Raw genomic sequence first — 25,235 nt, 5'->3', positions numbered from 1 at the left:
TAGCATCACTAAGAGATGTTCTTTGTGTTTTGCTAGAAATTGTAGTGAATGAAAATAAGAGGAATGCAAGTCAGCAAAAGGCAGGCATTGGATGTTGAGGAAATAGACTTGGAAAGTGCCTTCCCTTTGAAGTGTGCTTAGCTAGTCTCGTAGTTACTTTAAAAAAAGAAATCCAGTCCTGTTGATAGCAGAGGCAAACTTAATTTGACCATGGGGCTAGGATTCTTTTTTTTTTTTCACTCTTAAGTACTGTTTATGTGTTTGGATTACATTTATTCAGCAGGAACAGAAAAAATCAAAACACTGATAACTTTCTTTGCTTTTGTAGCCCTTGGAGCAGTTCAGTAGTTCAGGAATTTAGTGTAAGGGACATTATAAAGACAAATGACATATTGGAGTGCAGTTGGTACTCCGTGAAGAGAAGCAGGCTTTCTTAAACATGCTGAGGTCTTGCAAAATGTTCAAACAGGGAGTTGAGAATACATTTTTTGATGGTGGTCACACGTGAACTGATGGCTGTAGTTGGTGTTGTCACAGTTAGGTGCATATTCCATACCTACAGCTGTCCCATATTTTGACTTATATTATCAGCAGCAAGTATTTCTGCAGCAACTATTTGAACAGCATTTTCCATTTTCTTAATCAATGCTTTTTAAAAATAATACTCGCCAAAGACACTGATATGCTACCTAAATAATTATTTTCCTCTATTCAATAAACAGCAACATAAGAAAGGGACAACAGCATTTATATCCTTTCAGTGCTTTCATCCATCACTAAAGGTATCCAGACATTTTTGCTGATTTTCTTTCTGTTCATCTTAGTTTGCCAGTGCCTTCTTCAACGTAGTCGTTCATGTGATAGCTCTACAGAGAGGGACTGTTTCTGGGTTGTTTAGCCTGGAGAAGAGGAATCTGAGGAGACCGTATACCAGCCTGCCAGTACCCAAAGGCGGTACAGCAAAGCTGGGGAGGGACTCTTTGTCAGGGAGTGTAGGGATAGGACAAGGGGTAATGGCCTTAAACTAAAAGAGGTTGGGTTTAAATTAGATATAAGGAGGAAATTATTCCCTCTGAGGGTGGTGAGGCACCGCCACAGGCTGCCCAGAGGAGCTGTGTGTGCCCCATCCCTGGCAGTGCTCAAGAGCAGGCTGGATGGGGCTTTGATCAACCTGATCTAGTGGGAGGTGTCTCTGCCCATGGTAGGGGGTGGGACTTGAGGGTTGATCTTGTAAGGTCCCTTCCAACCCATACCATTCCAGGATTCTGTAAAACGTAATCTTTCTGAATAACAGTTGCTGCTGCATAATTCCAGGAAAGCTCACATCTAATTTGCTAACTAGCATTTATGTATTTGTTTCTCTTTTGTTTTATTTCTGTTGTAAGCATATCTTCTACAGCAAATGTGTACAGTACGATTCCTGTGATCCTATTGAGAGAAAGAACTGGAAAATAGTATACTGAAAAAAAAGTGACTAAAAGCAATTGCCAGATATTGCTTCGTGTTATTAGCTTATGACAACTTAGGCTATGTATTTTCTTCAGTACTGTATGCTCCTCTGGTTTCTGAGATGTTCCAAAATATTCATTTGTGAGGATTATGTACTGTGAAAGTATTTACCTCATGCTATCATGATTGGCTCTTAATCAATGGCTACTTTAAATTTAATCTTTTTACTTCACAGTGGGCCATGACTACCTTTCTTCAGTTAGACTACACTTTATTTTAACGGTATCTTTTATTTTTTTACAGCTTCCTGACATCCTACAGTATTATTTAATATAGAGCAAAACCAATTTATTGTCCTGTTCATGTAGTTCGTGTGACCTGTACTTTTTTTTGTTAAATATCATTTGGCTAGCTGTATTCTTTTCCACACTTTTTTTTTGCCTTTAAAAATACCTATTCAAAAGAAACATTATGTAGGGATTTTTTTACATGGATTTTACAGAAAAAGAAATACTCCTTTCAAAGGCAAGGCAGCCTTTTCTATTTTTCTACAAAACTAGATCAACTCCTTTAACAAAATCAAGAGCATTCCAGCATATTTTTTGACAACTTCATGATAGCTACTTCTTCCTTTCTTTTTTTCCCCTCTGCTGTAGCTTAAATGTGTTCCAAGTGTGAAATCTCTTGGGATTCCTTAATTGTCCGAATTGTTTTGTTGGTCAGTAATACTTCTCATTAATGTATGTTGTCCAAGATGAATTGGGGGGGGGGGGGGGGGGGGGATGAGGGAGATGGGGAGAGTGAGTGAGAGCTGCTGCAGCTGTTCAGTCTTTTAATCAACTCTTACCCTATGGTGGAATTACTTACTGTAAACAGAATAGATTGTGGTTTTTTGTTTTGTTTTTTTGGCTCTATATTATGGCCTGATTCCTTGCCTGTTAGTAAGTAGTAATAACTGCTGGCTTTTGTTCTGCTTGGGTTTTCTGTTTCCAAGTTTAAAGACACAGGAGCTTATACTTGTCATTGTTTTAATGCCTGGCTAATATGTGGGTAGTTTAATTTTCCTGTGTCTGCACCTTGTAATGCAAACCACTACTAAGAGTAAGTGTTTGTGTCTGGATTCATTTTCTGTGTATCTGAACTGCCATTCTGAGTGCTGTGAGTTTATCCCTGTGTTCTTTATTGTCCTGCTCTTAAGCTGCTGTCATTGCAACCGGTATTTACTCAGCAGCATATGCTCAGTGTCTTCTTATTCACGTTTTAGTTGGTTGCCTGTGCCTTCGTGTGGTGGAAGAAAGAAGTGCTGCCTATCTACTCCTTTCTTTTATATCTGTATGGATTTGCTGTTCTCTGTGTCATTTTGAAGCTCTTCACTCTTTGCTCTGGAACAAACTATAGCAAGCCTTTCTTCTGGTTTTGATGTAAAGTTCTGTTTGGCTGCTGTATTGTACCAAGGTGTCTTCAGTAAGCATACGCTTTCTACAGAACCCTGTCAGATAATCTGAGGGGAAAAATAAAGACTCAGATAAGGTTGTTAATACTTGCTGGTTGCTGGTGAGCAGCCTCTTCCATGTATTCCTTAGCTGCAAAGGTGTACAAACCAGGAGGTCACTGCCAAAATTATTAACAGGCAGTAGTGAAGAGGAAAAACTGAACTAACATCCTTCCAGTTGCAAAGGTGCCTTACCGGCACTGGTGTATTTTCTTTTATGGTCTTTTACATTTGCTTTTACAAATTCCATCACCAGCAGGAATGCCAAGTTCTAGCTTAGCATTCAGTCATAGCCAGAAGACCCTAATATTTGAGTACAGCTGGATCAAGCTATCCTTCTTGGATCTTTGCGTTCTTGTGAGATAACTATACTGATATCAAGTGGCCTTTACAGTTTTTTCTGTGTAAGAAATTTTTGTTATTGTTCTTAGTGAACTCGGTGAATTTTTTTTTTCTTTTTGTTGCTGGCATCTGTAGTTTAGTGAAGCGTGCATCGTTGCCCATATTAGTTCCGTGGACAGTTTATTAAAGCGATGCTGGCAGAATTCAACAACGTTGGAAATGCATTGTGTATTATTTTTATTTCAGACTTGAGTGATCTTGAATATATTCAGAGGAAGCCACTTGATCTTAACAAAGTAAAATTTAAGATGACTTACTTCCAGTTCTCATCCAAATTAACACTGTTTTCCAAGGGATTCAATAAATTTTTTGTGCAACATACAGGAGAGCTGTTGTATTTGAGTGGTTTTTTTTGCTATGTACCTTATTTAGTTGTCACTAAATTCCTATTTCTGGGAACTTTGCACAAACATATTGTTGTGAAGGAAGACATTTCTGAGTAGAGGACATTTGAAGTTGCAGCACTGATTTGGCAAGTCCAAAGAAATGTGTAAATTTATTCCTGACTCTGTTGCCAGTAAAATAGTGAAAAAGGGTCAGATGATCATCTCTAAATTTTGGGATTATTCCAAAAAAGACCTACAGTCTTGCGTTTCACATTCTCCTTAGAGCAGCTGATTGCACAGATCCTCAAATTATGAGTGCTTTGTAACACAGGGGTGTTTTCTACAAGTTGCTCTCACAGTTGTTACCAATGGTTACCTTGTATTTGAAAAGCATGAGAACTGTGTCAGTGTGGATGACAGTGCTGGTTTTCTCAGTAGCAGATGCATGCTAAAAATGGACCACAACATTAAAAAATGGAAGCTGTATGAATATGGAAACTGTGTGGAAGAGCTGGCTTCATGTAAAGCTATGCCATGAAGCTTCGGTCAGCAAAGGTAATCTTCACTTTTGAAAAGCAGGGCCATAAAAGAAGCCTCTGATCTAGACAGTTACACCTACAAAAACTACAACTTGTAATGCTCTGCAAGGTTTTAAAATTAATAATATGATCAAAAGCAAAAATGTCCATACTTAACTGAGCAGAACAGTGTATTTTCCTCATCAGCCTGTGTCATATCCTTGGGTGTTCTCCCTCTACTTCCCTTCTTGAGATGGGTTTTGTTTCTTGTTCCCTTGAGGTAAAGGGCATTGAAGCTATTATGAAAAAATGATGGTAGTAGTGTGAAGGCTTTTTCTTTAAATACATGCAAGCAAGCAAACAAAAAGACTTCCAGATTATGTGTGTTGAGAATTTGATTCTATACCAAAAAAATAGTTTAAGAGCAGGTCACTTTTGGTATTTCAAAACGCTTCAAATACTGCCTCTTAACTTCTGAATTAACGTAAAAGATTTGGATTTTTGTGATCAAAGTAGTGGTCTTATTCAGTCCAGTTTTGGTGGCTTTAGCTGGTACAGCCATCTGATTTAATCTGAGTGATACCACTTATTTACTCCGGCTCCCCAGGCAGCCAGTCGCAGTGCAGGGAGGTGCTGGCCCCCAAACCCCACGGTAAGTGTTGGTCTCGTTCATGAGAGGTGGGTGGGTTTCTTCCCTCAGCACCCGCACCACGTCTCAGCAGGCTGAGGCCGAAGGCTCCTCTCTGGCAGCTGGCGGTGACCCCACTGAGAGCTGCGCCCTTTGCGTAGGCCTTGCGCCCCTGGCCTGGCCGTGCCCGGTGGGGAGGTGGCTTTCTTCTACCTCCGGGGGTACCTCCGCAGCCAGAGCGGGGCTGTGGCAGCTCTCGCTGTGCCACGGGCACCGGTCCCGAAGCGGCGTGCCTGCCTTGCCCGCCCCACACGCCGACGGCAGCAGGCGCGGCCCTGCCAGCCGGCACACGGCCTCTGCAAGGGCTTGGCTGGCGCAGTGAAAACTGAAACCACAGCCTGCCGGGCACTGGCGAGAGAACAGCCGCACCGGGACGCTCGTGCTGGGAACAGAAGGCCCACCCGTACCAAGTAAGCTAGCCGTTCTTACCGGCTTTTACTTCATGTTACCCCTGCTTTGGGTTAATTCACGTTCTCGTTGCACTTCTCCTTTTTTTTCTGTCTCTCTCTTCCGTGAATTTTTGTGGGCTCAGATAAGACTCTCTGCTGTCTTCCAGGGCTTCCGACATGATCGTTTCATCTGCAGGCTTGAAGAGCTGTCTGTCCGTAGAGAATAGGCTTGTTAAAATAATTTTACATGTTGCCAACATTCTTTTTAGATGCTAGCTCTTTAAGAATGCGTGTTTTGTGAGTGATACAAGAAGTGGTTTACATGACATAGCAGAATCTGGAACAGGAGCAGGATGAGAAAGAGCTGACTCTTTAAGTATTATTTGAGTTGTTCTGTATTTACTATGCTGGGACTCTGTTGTTGTTGTTGTTGGTTTTCGTTTTTGTTGTTGTTGTTATTTTATATTGCTTTCAGCCTATGCTGTCCTCAACTCAGAACCCCATATAATTTTTTTGGCACACAGATGTGGAGCTTGCTATACCCACGGCACATACAGAACGTTGCATAGTCAGGGTGTGGTGACCTGTAAGAGCTATTCCTTAGGTAAAGTATGTTTAGGTGTCAACACCACCTTGACAACAAGTGTTCGTTATACCTAAGTGTTCGGTATACCTAAATCATGCTAAAATTTCAGATACATAAAACCTTATGGGAAACAAAAATGCCTTTTACTAAATAGTATTCCAAAACTGTTGTTTCTGTACTAGTAGAAATTAGGTAGGTGTTGCTTCTGTTATGCCTGTGCTTGATTATAGCTACTGTAAAATGAATCTTCTGATCCGTAATCATGAATGTTTTATGTTTGGTCCGAAAACAAATGCAGAAAACAGGATCTAGTTTCTAATGTGAAACATGAGTATCGGTATCATCCCTCCTTCTCATTTTTGCCCTTTTGGAGAAAGTGAAAACAATATGATAAGTGACACAAAGTTCTTGAACATTGCAGAGACCCCCCCAGTCTTTGAATTATCTTTTTTGATTAGTAGTTTCTTCATTCTTTTATTTTTATTTAATTAAGGTAAAACATGCTGGATAGCTTTTTTTATAAGACATTTTCTTTTCCAGAGTAGTCGTTACTGTCAGCCTGTTAAATAAAATGCTGCTTTTTTTCTGTTTCTGTTTTTAAGGGAGTGGTTAAGTATGACAGACACACAGAACTAGCCAGAAAACCCTTGTCCTGATCTTAGACTTCCAGAAGGGCTTGTCTCACAGATGAGTCGCTCTGCCAGTGTTGTCTTGCAGAGCTGTTGCTGTAACTTTGCTGCTCAGGTGGACACTCCCAGTTTGAAATCTGGGAGCAAAGCTGCGTTGCATGTAGGTGGTGGATCTTGAAGGACTGGAAATGGGTGTGGAGGAGAAACACAGATGGAAACCCCCATCTCCAGAACGTAAAGGAACCACCTTTGTCAGTAAGCTAGTCCTCAGTGTGTCATCTTCATTTCTGCCCTTCTTTTCCTAAGCGAGAAGAACCTGGACTCAAAAAAAGGTTGTGGCTTTGTCCATATTCCCTTCTGCAAAAGGAAGAATCTAATAGGAAGGCAGGGAGGTTTGTAGCCTTGTGAACTAACTCCTCAGGAGCTCTTCAAGGCTCAGCAGCCTTACTGACCCTGGAAGAAATAATCTTTATGCCTTGCTTCATAGAAGTGCTAAAAATTTTAATCCCCAGGAACATAACCTCTGTGACATATGACAGGATGACATGGAGATGGAAATTTTAGATTTTTCAATTGAGCAATAATGTTCTTATTCCTACAGAGCATGCACAGGACCATTCTGAAGCAGTTTTTTTGTGTGCTTGAGTTAAGAGCCCATTCTGAAACAAGAAATACCTCAATACGGCTGTTTTTAAGTAGGAATAGCGAATCAATGTTGAGTTTTTACTTCTTTTGAACAACGCCTACATGAAGGTTAGGCAGTGTTAATTTAAATGATATTTTGAGAGCAAAAATCTTCTAAAATTCCTTGTTCAGGTGATTTTTTGTTTGTTCTACTGTCGTATTTTCCAATCATGTGGGCAGCAAACACCCTTGTGGCAATGTATGCATCACTTCATATAGCTTTGTTAGTAATATTTTTGCTCTGAATCCTGAGGGTGGAAAAAAAATCTCTAATTCAGTATCTCTCACTAGTTCTTGTGACCACTAGCTGGCCATTATGAGTATTGTCTAGTTTGATTATTGTAATAAAACTAGTCAAGCTCATAATCTTGAAGATTTGTAGTTGTATGATGAAGTCCTCTTTTACATAAAAATTTTACCTTTTTAACCCCAACACTTTAAAGACCGCTGTCTCAGTTTGTAATTCAGTTTCTATTCCTGCCCTCCTGAGGCAAGGCTTTGCATACAATCCCTGGGTCATACTGCACACCAAGTGACAAAAATCCTCGCTGAACTCAGCAGCACTGTGTGGCATGTGGCTGGCACCACATAGCTTGTTTTCCTGGTGTTTTCTTATCAGCCTTCAATTCGCTGCTGCAGATAGCTTTGGAACATTCTGTTGTTTAAAACCATTCACAGAAACTGCCACAATGTTTACAGCTAACTATTAACTCTTTGCAGGACACCGCTGTATATTAAAATGTAGAGCTGAGAAGAGGGATTTTGAGCTACCAATGAAAAAGGAGAGCTCTGCTACCGTGATGAGTACGTACTTTACTGTAATGCAGTACTCCCTTGTGCAGAGTGGGAACCTGAGAAGAGTGCTGACAGTATTGACACACTGCTTCTCATACTTGAATATGACTGAATGGAAATAAAATTCCTGTATGTGCCAACTTGTAGAAGTTACTGTGTTGGAAACAGGAGTTATCCAAAGGCAGATAACTGAGGAGCACATTTTAAGAAATAGAAATGGGGAGTATAAAAACAGATTTTTGTGGTCAAAACTCTTTTTCATGACACTTCTATATGCCCAATGGGGAGTTTTACTTGATGTTCAAAAAAGTGGCTTTTTGGTTATTTCTACATGCATAGCCAAAGGAACTTTCATGTCAGGTCACTCATTCTGGGATCGAGTGAAACTACCAAGTTCGCTATCAAAATTACAACAAAATGAACGTCTTCAGCAGTGAACAGTAAGCATGAAAGCAGAATGCTTTTTACTTGCCTCATGCTATGACTGGGAGAACCTTTCCCATGAAACAAATGGCGATGGGGAGGTATGATCTGGATTCAAAAGATGAACTGTGTTGCAGTCTGTGCTTTTAACTCCATTGAAAGCTTTTTAAACATTAATGTTTAATATCACAGCCTGTGATATTAAAGCTGTATTCATGGAACCTGAAGGCAGCAGGTAAACTCTGCTTTTCTATGCTAGGTACATACTGGCTTTCTTTCTGGATCAGGAATCTTCTGCCCACAGATCAAACTGTGTGTATGTTAAGATTCTTCATGTTTAGGTACCTTGCATGTTCTGTGACTGACTAGCAAACTGTTTTCTTCTACTTCCAAAACAGGTAAACAACAACAAAAAAATGTGGAAAATATTAGACATAGTAGGAGGTACTAACAAATAAATGGTCATTTCCTCTTACCATCACCTGTGGGGTAGTTCTGAATTTTTTCTATATATTCTTAACTTCCTGCATATGAGTAAGTATAAAATGAGGTGCAGGAAGCTTAAGAAGAGTCAAATGGCAAAAGAATGTTCTAAAGTTGGTTGGCATTCACTTCTCTGGGTTGTTTTTTGTTGAACTGTAAGCTGTTTTGGAGTCTTAATAGTGACATTAAAATAATAAAAAATCATACCAGTATGAAGCTTTGGGTTTGACATAGGTTGCTGAAATCTTAAAACAGACACCTAACTCAAAGATGGTTCGACTGATCAGTGTCTAGGTGGTACAAAGCCTTGTACTTCACTTTGGTGTAAATATATTTCTGACTTCATTCAGAGATTGTCCTTGATAACACTTGATTCTGTGTGACCAAACTCAAATGTGAGTAGATTATCTCAAAAAACACTGCTTAAATGGAACCTGTTACTCTAAGCTAGAGTAGTATGGTTAATCAGCTTTAGCTGATGCATCAAAATATAGTGATTAAGTATCGCCAAGTTTCTTTTCTGTGCTAAAATGGCCTAAATATTGTTCCAGTACGCCAAATAGAAGAAAACAAGAGGCGTGAGTCTGTGTTACGAAACTTGGCTGGCTGAATGCCCTGTGTTCCTCAATAAATTTAGCACCACTTGAGGCTCTGAGGAAAGAAAAAAGAGTTTCACGAGCTATTCAGTTCTTCCATTTCTTCGTTCAGACAAGTGTCTTTAAACATTTGTTATGTCTTTGTTTCGTGAGAAAATGGATTTATTCATTTTCTGTATGCTCTTTTAACATCTCTAAATGATGGTTGCTCTTGCTCTATTAATATTTGCTGCAAATAATTATTCCCAGAATGCAGAATGAATGAAATTTCAGGGTTAGTCTTTTCCACAACAGTAATGAGGGTCATCTTTTCAATGTAGTTTTTACAAGGAGACAGTGTTACTGGCGGTCTTTGGTGGGTTTTCGTCTCTGATCTTTACAGCTGACTTGGAAAAGAAGCACAGACATAACCCTAGTGCTCGTTATCAGTACTGGTATTGTCTAGGAGGTCAGTATGTGTGGAGTCTGAAGGTCATCAGGTAGAAAATCCTCTTCTGGAGTGATCCTGTCTTCATCCAGGGAAGTCCAGATGAGTCTTTGCCGATGGCTTCACCTGTCACCTCCTTGCACACGAGGCCTTCTCCTGGCAGTGTGCTTGTGCTCCCTTCACCTCCAGCAAGCTGTAATGCTGTTCCAGCTCAACCCCTAGCAAGTGTACCTGCTGAGGTTTCTTCATGACTCTGCAGATGAACATCTTTTAGCTTTCCTTCAGTTTATTCTTCATGTTTGCTCTGAACTGTGAGTGCACATTTGAAAAGAGCAAATCTATTTCAGTGGCCTTTAGCTGTGTGGGATTTTCCTGACTTTTTTTTTTTTAAGGGGGACTTCATCTTTAAAACTATTTTTTTTGTTCTCTTTGTCGAGTTTTGTAAATGAAGGTATTTACTGGTAATAGTTTTTACAGACTTTTAGATTGTATTCACACATGCTGACTTTATGAATGTTAAAAGCTCAAGACGCATCCCTAGAAATGGTGGTTGTTGTTTTTTAGGTTGACTATTTGAAACAATGCATATTGTGGAATTCATGCTTTCCTGTTTGAATTCGTCAAACTGCCTATTCAAATGAATCATGATGCTTGCAAACTTGAATCCTGTTTTGTTTGCTTTGCTTTATGGTATCAAGTGCAAAGGTGGAGGGGCTTTGCTGAGTCAGGGCTTTAATGAATTTAGTATTTTCTACCAACATTAATAAATAACTTTGTTACATTAAAATATGGCAACAAAAAAAAAAAAACCTGTCTTTAAGGACTGTACTTTTTTTTCCCTCTTGAAATGCCATGAACAGTAGACTTTGTTCACTAAAACTGCATGTTACACATTTTAGCAGTGGTAATAGGCTTTATAAGTGAAAGAGCCATGCTGTTAGGTACATTGTAAGTCCTTAGAACTTCCAATGCAAATTGTTTAGAAAGTAAATTATGCTGATTATTACAACAAAGAAACTCATCGCAACAGGACAGCATAGTTAGTATATATATCATATACAGTAGGAGTGTTTTGTGTAAAAATACTGCAGACTGGATAATATGCAGGTACTAACTGGAAACCTATATCCTGCTGTTCCATATTATTATTAAGTTTTTAATATTAAACCTCCACAATATTAACTGAGAGCCTGAGACCTGAGAAGGAAATACTGGTCTCAGGTGTGTTTTTTTTTCCTTCTATTGAACAGATGTTGTTTTTCATAGCAACTTAATAGTGAAATTATTTCTCTGTAAGAACAGTAGTTACAAAATAATCGGATATTTCCAGAATTACTTGAATCCTTCTGTGGCATTTCCCATCCCAAGTTTGTAACTTTTAATTCAGCTAACTGAATGCAATAACTTTAAAATCAGCTATTGTATCAATTACATTCTTAACAGTATCTATAAAGAGGCAGTTTCAGTGCTACATATTTTCCCAATTTTAAATCATTGCCTCTATTAGCTGCAGTGTAGCTTTAATCACGCACACACACATGCACAGAAATATGCAGAGTTTAGCTCAGATCACATCTTGCAGCTTCCCTTGCTATATGGAAAATGAATGGAATTGCGTGCATGCCACAGACTGTAATACTGATTCTTTGGCATGAAAGTATGTGGAAGATTGTATGTTGTCTTGCTTGCATTGTAATGAAATGCATTGTTAAATGCAGTAATGGCCTATAAATGCCAGTCGTGGCCTACCTTCTGTCTGCTAAAAGGCTTCTGGTACATCTCAGGGTGGTAAGGGTTTCACAGCCACTTCAATATGCCTCTAGAGCAAGTGGGAGAGTTAACCTGTAACTGCTCAAATGGCATTTTACATTTCAGTGAAATAACCCATTACTTTTTTGCAGTTCTCCAAACAGCATTTGTTGCATGTCTTACACATGCTGTTAGTTGGAAACAGAACTGTTCACACAAACAAAAAATCTTTAATCAGACCACATTTTTGCCTGTATTACACAGCTTTAACTAAAGTAACCAAAGCCAGTTTACGTTTACACATTCAGTTGAAACATATTTATGTATTACTGTTCTGTTGCGTAGGCTGTTTTTTTTTTTTTCCCCCATCATATACCCTGTAAGTTAATAATATCGAAATGAAAATTTTGTTACCACTAAGCCCAAGAAGTAGTCCCAATTCATATGTATGAAAGGTGTGTAAGCCCAAAAGGGTACTCAAGTAGCTCTTCAGCCTTCTATCCTAGACCCAGCACAGCTGGATGACCAAGCAAACATGGACATAAGCTGGTCCAAAGGCTTCAGGGCTGGAAGTGCCAGGTTTGTCTCGGTACCCACTGCTGTGCAGTGACTGTTTGCAGAAGCAAAGTCTTTGATCTTTAACTTGAGACGTTCTTTGCTCTAACAGTAAATCAAGTTCTTCCTTTCCCATTTACTTGGCTCTGACCAGAGGACAAAATGGCAGGTGCCATCGTCCCCATCATCCTTTTCCTGTGACGTGCACAGCCCTCACACTCGGTTTTTCAGTTCTTCCCCCAAAACTTGTCCTCAAATCTATTTGTTTCATTTGCGCTGGAGTGTGTTAGTCAAGCTGATCCTAGGACTTGTCCCAGAGAGGTTTAAGCTGAAAAGATGGAAACTTATTCCTGTATTTTACATTTGTGTTTATAATATAATGGTTACAGTTTTTATCTTGATTCTCCTTTGTTTCTTCAGGCAATAGTATCTCAAATTGTGGCACTGTAAAATTGCAAGTTTTTCTTGTTAGCGCTGGCTGCGTATCCTTTGTTGTTCAGTTCCTTTTCTTTTTTGTTGTTGCATCTGATCTTCAACCCGAGAGCAGCCCATCAGAGATACTCCAGGAGCTGCGCTGGGGCCTCCTTCCTTCTCCACCCCCCCTCCCCGGCTGAATGCATGTTTGTTAGTTAGCCCTGCACACTTACCTCCCTGTTTCAACCAAGAAAATAACATCCAGCATACTGTGGAAAATAGTAGTCAGCACGTCCTATGCAGATTCTTTCTTATTCATCAGGCTTTTTTCCATGTTTGAATGTATTTAGTGTTAGATGGGTTTTGCATGCGTTCTTCTTTGATTCTTAATCTCATTTTATCTAGGTGTTTGTGTATTGGTTGTTTGGTAAATATTTTCAGCATCTCTTCTGTTTCTGAATTAGCTGGCTGGTGAGTTGTTACTTGATAGTTCCTTTTAAGGGCTAAGCAACAACTGTTTGCAGTCTGAGGGATCTTCTGTGTGTTTTTCCAAAAGTAATAGCTTAAGCTGACAGTAGCTTTTGCTCCATTGTGTGTGGTGCAGTTTCAATGATTTTTAGCTTGCAGTAACTGGGACCTGTCATGGGGTTTTTCACCTGCTGTTTTGTTTTTCCAAAAGACATCTGCATGCAGTTCCCTGAATAGTTAAAGTTGTTTTCTTCTGATGTTTGTCACCATTGTTCTCTTCACCTTCGCTTCTACTTCCATGTCTCTGGAACATGCACAGTGACATGAGATAAGTTTTTGACGGGCTTTTTTCTCCTGGATTTACCAACTGCTTTCTCACTTCTGACACTGTTCTCTTTCAACACCAGCATAAAGTCTGTCCTGTTAATTTGACGGATTGGTTTTGGAGCTCCTGTGATGGTGGCTGCTGGGGGGACCATCTCCATCCACTCCCTGCTGGCGACTTCGCGGCGTTTGCTGTGGACTTCATGTCCTCCCCCACCCCACTCTGGGTGCTTTGGGAGCCACGCAGCAGCTGTCCCCCGAACAGGGAGCCCCTGGCAGCCCCCCTCACCCCAGGGACCTTCTCTGGGCGTCCCACGGCACTGCCGACAACAGTACATTTCTGGGGCAGGACCCACACGGGTGCAGCCGCAGGAAAATCCGTCGTCAGCGCTGATGGCCGATGCTCATTTTCCATCTGCTGCAGGCTCCGCGCTCTGTTGTCTGTAACAAAGCGAGAAAAACTGCTTTTTTCTGACAGGGCGCGTGCGTGGCTTTCCTGCCGTCACCTCCAGCCCCGAGGGCAGCTCGAACTCTCCTTGCTCGTGCCTTTCTATTGGGCTGTTCAACCTTCCCTGTTTGTTTTGGACAGGGCTCCTCTGGCCCGAGTGGCGGCAGGCGCTCACCGTCCTTTCGCATGAGCAGGGCGTGCCGTGCTGGAAGTGTCCGGGAGCTGTGCGTCAGGCGGTTTTTGTGCAAGTTGCTAAGCAGCACGTTAATATTTACCTCCGAGCCTGGCCTGCCTTCATGCGCTGCTTCGGCAGACAGCTTCACCCGCTCCGTGGCCCCACCGTCAGCCCGCAGCTATTGCAGCACTTCCCGGTTGCCTGCTGTGGGCTGAGGCGCACAGCGCTCAGAAGAGGAAAACCAGAACATGCCACCGTGAGGAGTCATCGCCCAGAATGGGCTTGTAGGAGTCAGGCTGTCTTTTAAAGGCTGCGCAGTAGTTACGAAACGAGCATTTTGGGCCGTGGCAGCTCGCTCTGGCTGCAAGGCTCAGTGTGCTCACAGTGAACGCCGAAGGGCTCGGAAGGACAAAAGACCCTTTTCTCCTTCTAGTGGCTCTGCAGGCAGAGAGCCTGTGGGTGGAGAGGGAAAATTTAAAAGCCCCAAGTATGGAGGAACACAGGTGAAAAGCACTGTGTAAATGAAATGAGGCATGCTGTAGCCATAGGACCTGGCAGTACGGTGTTGCCCTGCAGGTAGAGGTGGGATGTGGCAGGGAAAGCCCTGTGCTCCCCCCAGACTCCCCCTCCGGCTTCCCAGGAAGTGATTTTATTTCCCCATGCCAACCCCACGTGTTTACAGGGGAGGATGGCTTGGCCTGCACCGTGATCAGCAGCCACGTATTAAACCCTTTTCTATCCCCCAGCTATTCTTTTTCCTCCATGAGCATTTAAACTCCTCGTCTCTCCCAAAGTTCCTGCTAATGACTACCGTTCAGCTGGGTAACGCAGAAGGTAGGAGCTGTTTTCTTTGGGAGGCTGTAACTAACAAACAGAGCTCTAAAGATGCTCTGGGACAGGCCATTCAAATAAGATTGCCTTCCACCTTAGCACCTGACAGTAACCACCACCAAAGGCTGTCACTCTCAGCAGTGCAGCAGCACTGGATCTCCGCAGGTTGTAGCGGTGCTGCTGTAGTGCAGCTCGGGGAAGAGTTTTTCAGCGTATTGCAAGAAAAAGGCTCTGTGTGGGAGCTTCTGGAGGGTAGGAAGGGAGAAGTTTCAGATATCTAATAAATAAGTCGTACTGTGTGGGAAACAGAAATGTATCCTTACAAAATGAATAGGGACTAGGATGACTAATATGAAGGTACAGAACAGATACATACTTTTTACTCACGTAGAAGGAATTTGTGTTTCACGAAGAAGAAAAGAAAGAAAAATCGGTTATAGGGCAAAATAAGAAATATGATGTTGCCTACAGATTACCTGATAATAGGTAGTGATAAAGTTGTTTACAAACATTTGTTCTGTCCTGATGTATACATTCTTACATTTATATATACATTTTTTATACATTCTCATGTATGTCTCCACCCATACAAAAGTTCTTACCTATTATGTGATCAATCTATATGATATACATATATGGAAAAATAAATTATTAATTGCTTATATTTCTGTAGGGTGGCAACTGCAGATTCTCTCTAGTATATATTTAGAGTTGTTATACCTCTTAGCAAGTTATGCAAGATACCAAATGCCTTGGAAGGGAGAGCACAGTATAGTTGTCACACTTTTGGAAATTAGAAAAAATTCTATGTGGAAATATGAAGTCACACCAGGTATAGAATAATTTACAGCATCTAAGTTCTTTCAGACTGTACATGCTTTAATACAGCAAGTGGCATGGCAAGCATCTAAAGAAAAAAAGCCTAGAAGAAAATGTAATTTGTGCTGTTCATTTAAATGCAAACTGTGAATGTGTTGCTGCAATTGAGTTTGCAAATGCAGCTTTAAGCAGAATTGGGAGGTAGTGTTACATCTGTATAAAGTATTGATGAGAATTAAGCTATTTCTGGGTTGTGAAGTTTGGTACAGTCACAGCAGAAGTAAAACATCTGCTGTTCTCAGGTTAACGTTCCTGAAACTAGGAAGCTGGACTGTTGGCAGCCCTTCTGAAAGGGTTGCATGACATGCACAAACACTTCTTGGTGTGCGTTACATGGAAAGTAACTACTGCTTCTCATCTCAACGTTTTTCAGCTTCCAATTTAGTATTAAATATTTTTTTGTGCCAAAGTAACAAATCCAAAAGTATATCTTTATAAAGAAATAGTTTTATAGTTTCACTTATATTGTAGTTTTATACTATAACTTTTATAGTTTTTTATAAAGAAATTTGAAATGTGGAAGAATCCTGCACAGTGGGTATATATAATGCAGTACAAGAACAGGATTTGAGTTTGTTTTGATCCTTGGTATCAAATTTGCTTTCGGTACATGTCAGAGGGGAAAAAAAAAGTTGTGAGAAGATCTGTAGTCAAGATCTCACATAATCACAAAGTAGAAATACAAGTAAGACATAAGATACAAAATGTTAACTTCAGTATAATTTTATTCTTTATTCTTGGTTGTTTATCTAAAGGATTCAAGCTGTTTATGCTTGCTTTATATATGTATGTATAACAAAGTTAAATTAGTTTTTTTTTCTTTTTTCTCAGAAGCAGTCCCCCTCTGCTGATGCATCAAAAACACCCACTATGAAGCCATCTGAAGTAAAGGTATGAATTCCTGGGAAACTCATGCTTGCAGCTAAGCACAAATATATAAAAACAATGGAATTTCTTTTTCCATACTTTGATACTGACAAACTTTACTTTGTGTATTTCTCATCTACAGCTTAGTTTCTTCATCAAAAGCTATTTAAAAAAGGCTGTACAAAGTACTCAGGATTTTAGGAAAACAATAGCAGCTTTTAGGTCAGCCATGCTTTGTGACATGCATGTCGCTCCCCCTGGTGTTATTACAGGGTTATTCACCTAATGATAGTTTCACATATCCAAAGAATTGAGGTCTAGTTTCAGCCTTTAGTGTTTGCACAGTTGCATTTTCTCCTAAATCACACGTGTGTGGCTCCCTGTCAGCATCCTTGCCTTTGTTCTTTACACTCGTTTTCTGTCTTAAATTATGATGACCACTTCTTCAGTGTAGAAGCTATGCTTTGCTGGTTAGAAGAGTCATCCTTTACTTTTTAGAAGACAGGATCTTATGCCTCTGTTGCCTAATAAAATTTATGAATATTCAAGCAAACGATCGATTCTCTTCTTCCATTTTCCATAATCACGATAGTGAAACCAACAAAAATATTGAATACCAACCTCGGCTAGCAACAAACTGTGCAATAGTAAAACTTAGGATTGTCTGCACCTTGTGTAAATACAAATTAAAAAATACTTTGAGTAGTGAGGTTAAAAGAGGCATCTGGATGTCATCTGGTCTAGCCCCCCTGTCAAAGCAGGGTCAGCTCTGAAGTTAAGTGAGACTGTTCAAGGCCTTGCCAGTTAAACCCTGAATAGTTATAATAGTGCAGATTGCACAGCATCTCCGGGTAGCCAGTACTGATGCTTCGTGACATTTTTATGATAATTCATTTTCCTTTTATCAAATTGGAAGTTCTTTTGCTGCGGTCATAGTGTCCACCTCTTAGGATGGTCCAGCTCCATCTTCTCTGTATTTGAATTTAGCGATTAGATCACCCTCAGCCTTTTAAAACCCTTTTCCTCCACGGACACATGTAAGACTTACGCTTGTAGCAGTGAGCTGCATGACGATCATCATTACTAGTTGTTGTGCTTGCAAGCAAACTCATTTGTATCGTTTGCAACTGATGCTGTTCAATGTACTGTTGAACCCAGACAACTGTCTAAATGTAGTTAGTCTTTTACCTACTTAGGATTTCAAATAACTCACAGAAGAGTGTAGTAAATCTTTAGTCAGTTCTTTAGAACTGTTGTTTGCAAGATGAAACAGAACTACAGTAGCAGAGGCGTACATTTCAGCGCTGTGAGACTGGCAAACACAAACCCCTGTTTGAAACACTGTCCTGCACTCACATGTGTGAGGCAGCAAATGTTTTCTTCTAATGTCTGTTGTGTTATCAATGTCTTTTGTTCTGCTGGATTACACAAGCCATCTGCACTCTGACAGTAGGTTTTTCTGCAGAGACATCGTGTTGCAAGGCCTTGTAGCGTTCATTTCTTACTGTGAACTTCTGGCAAACTAACATTTCTTTCCTAATTGCCTGCTGCAATCAGGTCTCACTTCTCCATCTTAGAGTCTCTCTAGTGTGCCACAATTCTTAAAGATGCTCTGGACCTCTCTCTGACCTCTGAGCTTCCAGTTCTGTATAAAATTCTTTTCTCTTGAATTAGCTCTCAGTTTTTTGCCATTCTGAGAAAGCTGTGAGTTACTACAGCTAAGCAAGGAATGTGGAATTGTTTTGTAGGCAAAACCCGAGGGGTTAGGTGGAATGGTCTGAAGAACAGGGTGGAGAGAAGGTACCTTGTGGCTTTTGCTGGAGGAGAAGAGGAAGTAAGGTGCTGGTACTGCCACAGAGAAAAATATTTCCTGTTCAACTTTCTGCCTTTTCCTGGTACACACACTTGTGCAACTGCAATGTAAACTAAGTAGCAGAACTGAATTAGCTTAAGAAAATTTTTTGTTGTTGTTTGAGGCTATTTTTCAGTTTCCCAAGCCAGTACGGAATGAGGTCTCTCAGGTACTGAGACAGTGCAGGTGGAAACAGGCAACAGAAGAGGAAGCAGGATTTTTGTGTACACTGTGAACTGATGCTGTGGCTTCAGATTGACTGCTCATGATTGATGGTCTTTAAAGGATGACTGGCAAAGGATGACTAAAGGATTCAGAGTAGCCTCTGAATATGTAGTCTCATACTAAAATAGAACACTGCTTTGACTTGCTGGGTTTTTGTATTACATTCGTATTGATTAAATTATTAAATTTTGTATTATTACTGGATTTGAACTTTGTTATTGTGAAAGTCTATCTAAATGTCTGTGTATGTGTGAGTATGTATATATTCATGATCACATATAATGTGGCCTTAAGCATCTTGAGGTCTGTGTATATGTCTTGAAGTAAAGCATTGCTCATATAAGCCCATGGATACTACACCATTGAAAAAGATAAATTTATAATATGAGCAGTATATTTTAAAAGGTGTACAAGCATAATGAATAATGCATACCCTACAACATGTTGAGTAAAATACTGTCAAATATATTTTAAAATAATGGCATGTAGTTGCTAATAACTGGGTTGTCAAGCTGGAAATATGGTTTTGTCCTATACAGCCGTTCTCAGGTGTAGACAGAAATGCAAGTAAGCTCTTCTTCGTTGTCGTGCAAAGAAAAGGTGTGTTTACTTATCAAAGCATGTAAGGAAAATCTGTACTCTAACAACAGTCTACTTCAAGTCCTGAGCAGCCAGTAGTCCTAGACCAGGAAAAGTCAAATTATGTTTATTGTAGCTCACGCTCTTGGTTCTGTAACATTTCTTACAAAGTGAGAGAAGATGCTACCAAAGGACATCTCACGTCTGATTGACTCCTAGCTTTAGATGTTACATAAATGCATCCAACCTTCTTGAGCTAAAAGCTGTGAAAAGTTAGGATTACCTGTTCGATATAGGATTGTATGCAACTGGATGTCTGTGTCTTCGAGTTAACCATATGGTAGTCGTATAACAAGGACATATGAGTGAGAGCACATAGAGTATGGCCAAACCTGATAAGTACTGTGTTTTAAAAAGGGTAGACATCAAGAAAAAATCCAAGGCGAAAATCAGGGAGGTTAAGTGATTATTATTGTTTTTTTTTTTTTAATTTCTTCTTATTTTTTCCCAGTTTTGGAGTCCAAAAGGTTGTTGTCCATCGTCTCTATCAGTATTTTGCTTTTCATGACTTGCCCTTTCTGGTATCGAACATCCTGTGGTGGTGTGTTCTCTTCTGTGGTCTGTAGCCTCCAGACCTCTGCCCGCTTACGCCTGTACGTGTTCAGGATTTTACAACCAAGTGTCTGTGGTTTAGTGTGTGGGTGTGAATGCATATGATAAAAAGTGATAAACAAGTTACACAAACTTCTTTATGTAGTCAGTTAGTAGCCTGAAGCTGGATGTATCTAAACGGCAAGTTGGCAGCTGAAACAGGAAAAAATTACAAAACTATGAACAAATGTAAATTGAAGTCTAATGAAGTGTTATTTGGTTGCTCACTGACTTTCAATAGGCTTCTGGGGAAAAAAAAAACTCGATTGTTTGTCTTGTAGTAACTTCAAATGTGCTTCAAAACTCAGATAGAGGGGATAGGGAAGTTTTCCGTCCGTGGCCATGCATTTCCAGGGTTCAAAAGCTCCATGGCTGAATGTGGACACCATGCCACGACCCAGGGTGCAGGTGTCCCTGGTGAGCTGTGGAGCAAGCACAGCCGTGCCAGCCCCAAGGGGGAGCTGCTCTGCTCCCACCACCCTGTGGGCTGTGCCCTGCAGCTGCTGCTCCCCTCCCTGGGTGACGGCAGAGGGATTTGTGCTCTGTTGCATGCATGCATGCAGATACGTAATGTTCACTGTGTGCTCCTGGATGTTTTGTACCTGGTTCTGCTCCTCGCCCTGGCAGATGAAATCACACTTCCCTGGGTGCACGAGTTCCCCTGGAGATTCTGCAGAAATCTTTTCTCAGGTTCACACATATATGTTCACTTTTTTTTGGCGTCTCCAGCTGTCTTTCCAGTAGCCACATTGGCTCTTTATTTGTTAGTTATAGCGTGGTTAAGGTAGCAACAGCAAAAACAAAGTAGTAAGAAGGGTGTGATGAAGGAGCTGGTGCTTAAAATCGTAGAATCACAGAATGGTTTGGGCTTGAAGGAACCTTAAAGATCACCTAATTCCAACCCCTCCTGCCGTGAGCAGAGACACTTTCCCCTAAACCAGGCTGCCCCCAGCCCCATCCAGCCTGGCCTTGGGCACTGCCAGGGATGGGGCAGCCACAGCTCCTCTGGGCAGCCTGGGCTGGTGCCTCACCACTCTCAGAGTAGAGAAGTTGCTCCTATTATTTAATCTAAATCTACACTCTTTCACTTTAAAACCATTACTCCGTGTCCTGTCCCTACAGACCCTGACACAGAGTCCCTCCCCAGCTTTCCTGCAGCCCCCTTTAGTCACTGGAAGACCTCTATAAGTTCTCCACAGAGCCTTCTCTTCTCCAGGATGAACACCCCCAGCTCCTTCAGCCTCTCTCCACAGGAGAGATGCTCTAGCTCTCTCCTCTGTTCATCCTCGTGGCCTCCTCTGGACTCATGCTAACACTTCTGTGTCCTTGTGGAGGGGCCCCAGAGCTGAGCGCAGGGCTCCAGGTGGGGCCTCCCGAGAGCAGAGCAGAGGGGGACAATCCCCTCCCTCGCCCTGCTGGCCACCATGCTGTCAGTGCAGCCCAGGCTACGAGTGGCTTTCTGAGCTGCAAGCACACCTTGCCAGCTCATGTCGAGCTTCTCAGCAACCAGCACCCCCAGAAGCCTCTGCTCAGGGCTGCTCTCAATCCATTCCCTGCCCAGCCTGTATCTGTGCTTTGGATTGCTCGAATTCAGATGCAGGGCCTTCCATTTGGCCTTGTTGAACCTCAGGAGGTTCACACAAGCCCACCTCCCCGGCTTTTCAAAGTGCTCCTGGATGGCATCCCTTCCCTTCAGCATCTTGACAGCACCACACAGCTTGGTGTCTGCAAGCTTGCTGAGGGGGCACTCAATCCCACTGCTCATGTCAGCGACAAAGATGTTACACTTCCTTTTTTCTTATTTTTGTTTCATATATAACTATAATTTTTCAATGTCTGTTCTTATACGTTTCTATTACTATTAATTTAGTGCTTACCGTACTTTGACTTGGGGTAAATGGCAAGAAACAATTTTCTGTCATGGCAGCGGAAAGTTTTCAAGTATAAATCGATCTGTTTATTGTGTTCATTTAATGGCATCTTTCCCTCATTTTTCAGCACTCCATATAAGAAGTGTTTGTGTGTATCTGTTTGCACTGACTGCTCATAGTTTGCTGGAATGAGGTCTGTGCCAGGTTTTTGTTAAATTGCAACATCAAAGCACTGTGTGCTAGTTATATAGCATGTGTGGTAATGAGTGCGAACCTGTCTGGTATTTTTTTTGGTTATTTCTAGTGGGCAGCTTATTAAAGCGTATTAATCTCTGTCTGAATGTATGTTGTTTATATTTCAGTCCACACCAACAACCAAAGCAGAACCTGGAAAAAACGCACAGTCATCCAAGGTACGTACTGTATTTACAGCTTTGGTGATCTTTTGCACTCTGTTCTTTGACCAACTTTGAAGTGATAGATTAAAGTCTTTGCTTCTACTGTGCTGCATAAACTGCTGCGTGAGTAGTAACATATCCATGTGCGAAAGAGCTATGAGCTAACAGGTGTGGAAATACAGTCTTTGGGGAAACAGTCAGTATGCATTATTGTTTCAGAAAAACTTAACTTTTGGGGTAACCATCTTTGAATATATATTGTGCTTATTTAGGTGAAGGGTGGCAGGAAGACATGGAGAAGGCTAGTGTTTTCATTTTTCCAGATAGCAGTATTGGGACATGGTGTTGAATTTGCTTAGACTTCAGTCCTGAATTCTGGACTTTTCCCATCATTTGCTTTTATGCAACTTTATCTGAAAAGAAATAAGCAGTAGCCTAAATTAACTTGCCCATTGTAAGGAGGATTTAAGTTCCTTCCTTTTTTTTCCCCATTCACTCTCCGTATTTACCATTCCCACTTTCCAAAAACAGGAGGAAAACATGACTTATAACAAAATAAAAACATCCCAAGTGTAAAAAATAAATAAAAAATGATAACAAAAAAACCCTTACCCCAAAGAAACAAAATCCCAACCCAAAAGGTCAAAGTTACTGCAGTCTTAATTTGAAAAAAAAGGAGGGAAGGGTAATTGGCCAAGGAGACATAGTTTAGCAAGAATAGGTAAGAAAAGTTAATTCACTTTTCGGTTTTGACTAGCTGAAAACATAATTTGAAATAACGTCTTTTAAAGGATAAATGACTGATAGAGAATGGAGTAAGCATGTTTTTCTCCTCATACAGTACCTAGATATGGCTGTACCTGTGACTTTTTCTCTAGTTAAATGTGAGCTATGCATTCCCTGTGAATACAGTTTGAAAGATAAATTGTCTGCCTCCTCTAAAGCTGGATGTGCGTGTCAGAAATGTGTCTGTGTGTAGCTGGCTAAAATAAAGAACTTCTTAAAAGACAGTGATTTTCTAAATATGGCTGCTGTGTGTCTTGAGTCTTATTTTTTCCTGTTAAAATAAACTCTAGGAAGGTAAGCATTCAAAAGATTGTCCACTTCAGAGTGTATATTCTGGGCAAGAAGTGCATCCTCCTTTATACAGCCCAAATTTCTGAATTCTGGTCAATAAGAAGAATAGCTTTTTTTCCTACCTACTGATTCCCAGTCTGTAAAAATGTTTATTTGTTGGTATATTGATTGAACTAGTGTGGATCATGTTCTCTAGCGTTGAATCATGGTAACGATAAATAATATTAACTTCCTGTTTTATGACAGCCAACAAACTCTCAAAATAATCAGCCGTCTGAAGAGAGACAAAAAGAATCCGGTGGTGTAAGTTGTGCAATTTTTCTCTCTTTCTTTCTCTTCAGGGCTTCTTGTGATATTTTTCTTATTTCATTGAAAAAAAAAAAAAAAAAAAGACAATGGCCCCAAATTATTTCCCTATCTAATATTAAATTATCTCTCTACAGGCAAAAGGACAAATCACGCCTTCTGTGATAACAGCTTCTAAACCAACTAATACAGGAAAGGAGGTAGCTACAAGTCAAGCTGAGCAGCCTTCACAAACAACCTCCAGAGAGGCAGCACAGGTATAGTAAAAGTAGCAATCCAATTTTTATTATTTATGTTACTGTAAAGGTTAGAAATGCACATCAAGATGGGTTCTTATGCTGAATATTGCCAAGCAAGACTGAGCCCCAAAAAAGTCAAAGTGTAGAAGACCTCAGAACCTGTCTTGTGTTTAAAAATGCACATTACAAACCTCTTGTGCTGGTCTAAAATTTGGAATTTCTGAAACTTTAAATTCTACACACAAATTAACACCCTGAATATGCTGAATCCAGCTAACACGTGGTAGTGGTAATTGATAAGGATTGGCTGCAAAGCTAGATAGTGTTGGTAGTTTGTGCTAGTTGTGTGGTGATCCTGACATGCGTCTGGCATCATATTGCCTAATACACTGTGGCTTTTATTCAAGCAAGCAATGCGAAGATTATTACAGCTGTGGCCCTGTTTAGGCCTTTTCCTGTATGTTAACATACTTAAGGCTCCCCTATCATTCATGCAAGCTTCTTGCAGATTCCTTGCAGCTACATGGGGGTGATTGGTTCCTCATAATTTTTTTCCCCTGCCCCTTCACTACTGAAGGTGAGCAGAAGGGACTGGTCAGTCACATGAATGCTTTGTTTATTTTTAGCACTGCCAGCATGGAACTGCTTTACCTGTGCAGTTTCAGACATGCTTGTAGTAGTAGCATTTGCTGCAAATGCAGAGGTCAGCAGGTTATCTGTTTACAGTAGGACAGCCCGTACCCCATGACTGCAAGGTTGGGAGGAGGGTAGGAAGACAAAGGTTGGGGAAAAAGTTTAGGAGGGATCACTTCAGAGGGGCAAGTGGGGAAAGTGCTGGAGCAAAAATGTATGGTAGAGTCAGGATCTGCATCTTTTGGTCTTCTGGCCTGCATATCACCAGACAGGGTGACAATGCCAGAATACTGTGAAGAACTCCTGCAGCTCTACTACAGCATAGTGTTTTTTCTTTTATTTTTTCTTTTGTAAATGTGAATGTCACTAATGCAGAAGTCTATATTCTCCATTGATGTTTCTCTGTCACCTAACTCTCTGAAGTAATAGTAGGCAGTTCACGCTCTACTTATTTGAGCAGTATTTGCTGCTGGTTTTAATGGTGTATTGAGGACTACCTTCTAGATGTAAATGAAAGTTTTCCTCATGATCATTTTGCACTGCTAATTTCTTTTGCTGGCAAAGTAAAAGAGGTAAAGTTCAGTCTTAAAATTGAATGCTTTTTGCATGCAAGGTCACATTGGAAACAGTGCATCTATGTCGTATTACAGGTGGACAGTAAGCTCATTCCGCTGAAGCATCTTGATGCAGTGTGGGTGTATTAACTAGTTGCTGAGTCCAAAAAAATAGGTGCAATCTCTGAATTTAACATTTTAGGCTAGGTTCAGTATCATCATGCAGACTGCAGTTACCCAGCTTCCAGACCCC

The 25,235-nt window shown here is 40.8% G+C and overlaps 1 protein-coding gene and 1 long non-coding RNA gene across 14 annotated transcripts in view; both read left to right on the top strand.

The window, feature by feature from the left end:
• CAST (calpastatin) overlaps window positions 1–25,235 on the top strand; it is a 65,802-nt gene that overhangs the window by 14,061 nt on the left and 26,506 nt on the right. For 10 of the 13 annotated variants that reach the window (XM_083818068.1, XM_083818064.1, XM_083818063.1 and 7 more), the window contains exons 4-7: window positions 16,562–16,621; window positions 22,138–22,188; window positions 23,497–23,553; window positions 23,694–23,813. In XM_083818068.1, the coding sequence (XP_083674194.1) occupies window positions 16,562–16,621; window positions 22,138–22,188; window positions 23,497–23,553; window positions 23,694–23,813 (288 nt within the window). Of the gene's footprint in view, window positions 1–5,190; window positions 5,286–16,561; window positions 16,622–22,137; window positions 22,189–23,496; window positions 23,554–23,693; window positions 23,814–25,235 lie in introns of those variants that run through there. The other 3 variants (XM_083818058.1, XM_083818057.1, XM_083818059.1) reach the window with 2 other exon arrangements.
• LOC310889874 lies at window positions 5,296–10,696 on the top strand. The gene is made up of 2 exons (XR_014576860.1): window positions 5,296–5,868; window positions 7,884–10,696. It is a non-coding gene; the product is annotated as an uncharacterized lncRNA (long non-coding RNA).

Source organism: Anser anser (genome assembly GCF_964211835.1).
Source record: "Anser anser genome assembly, chromosome: Z".
Lineage (NCBI taxonomy): Eukaryota > Metazoa > Chordata > Aves > Anseriformes > Anatidae > Anser > Anser anser.
This window is presented reverse-complemented; position numbering and strand designations above follow the sequence as displayed.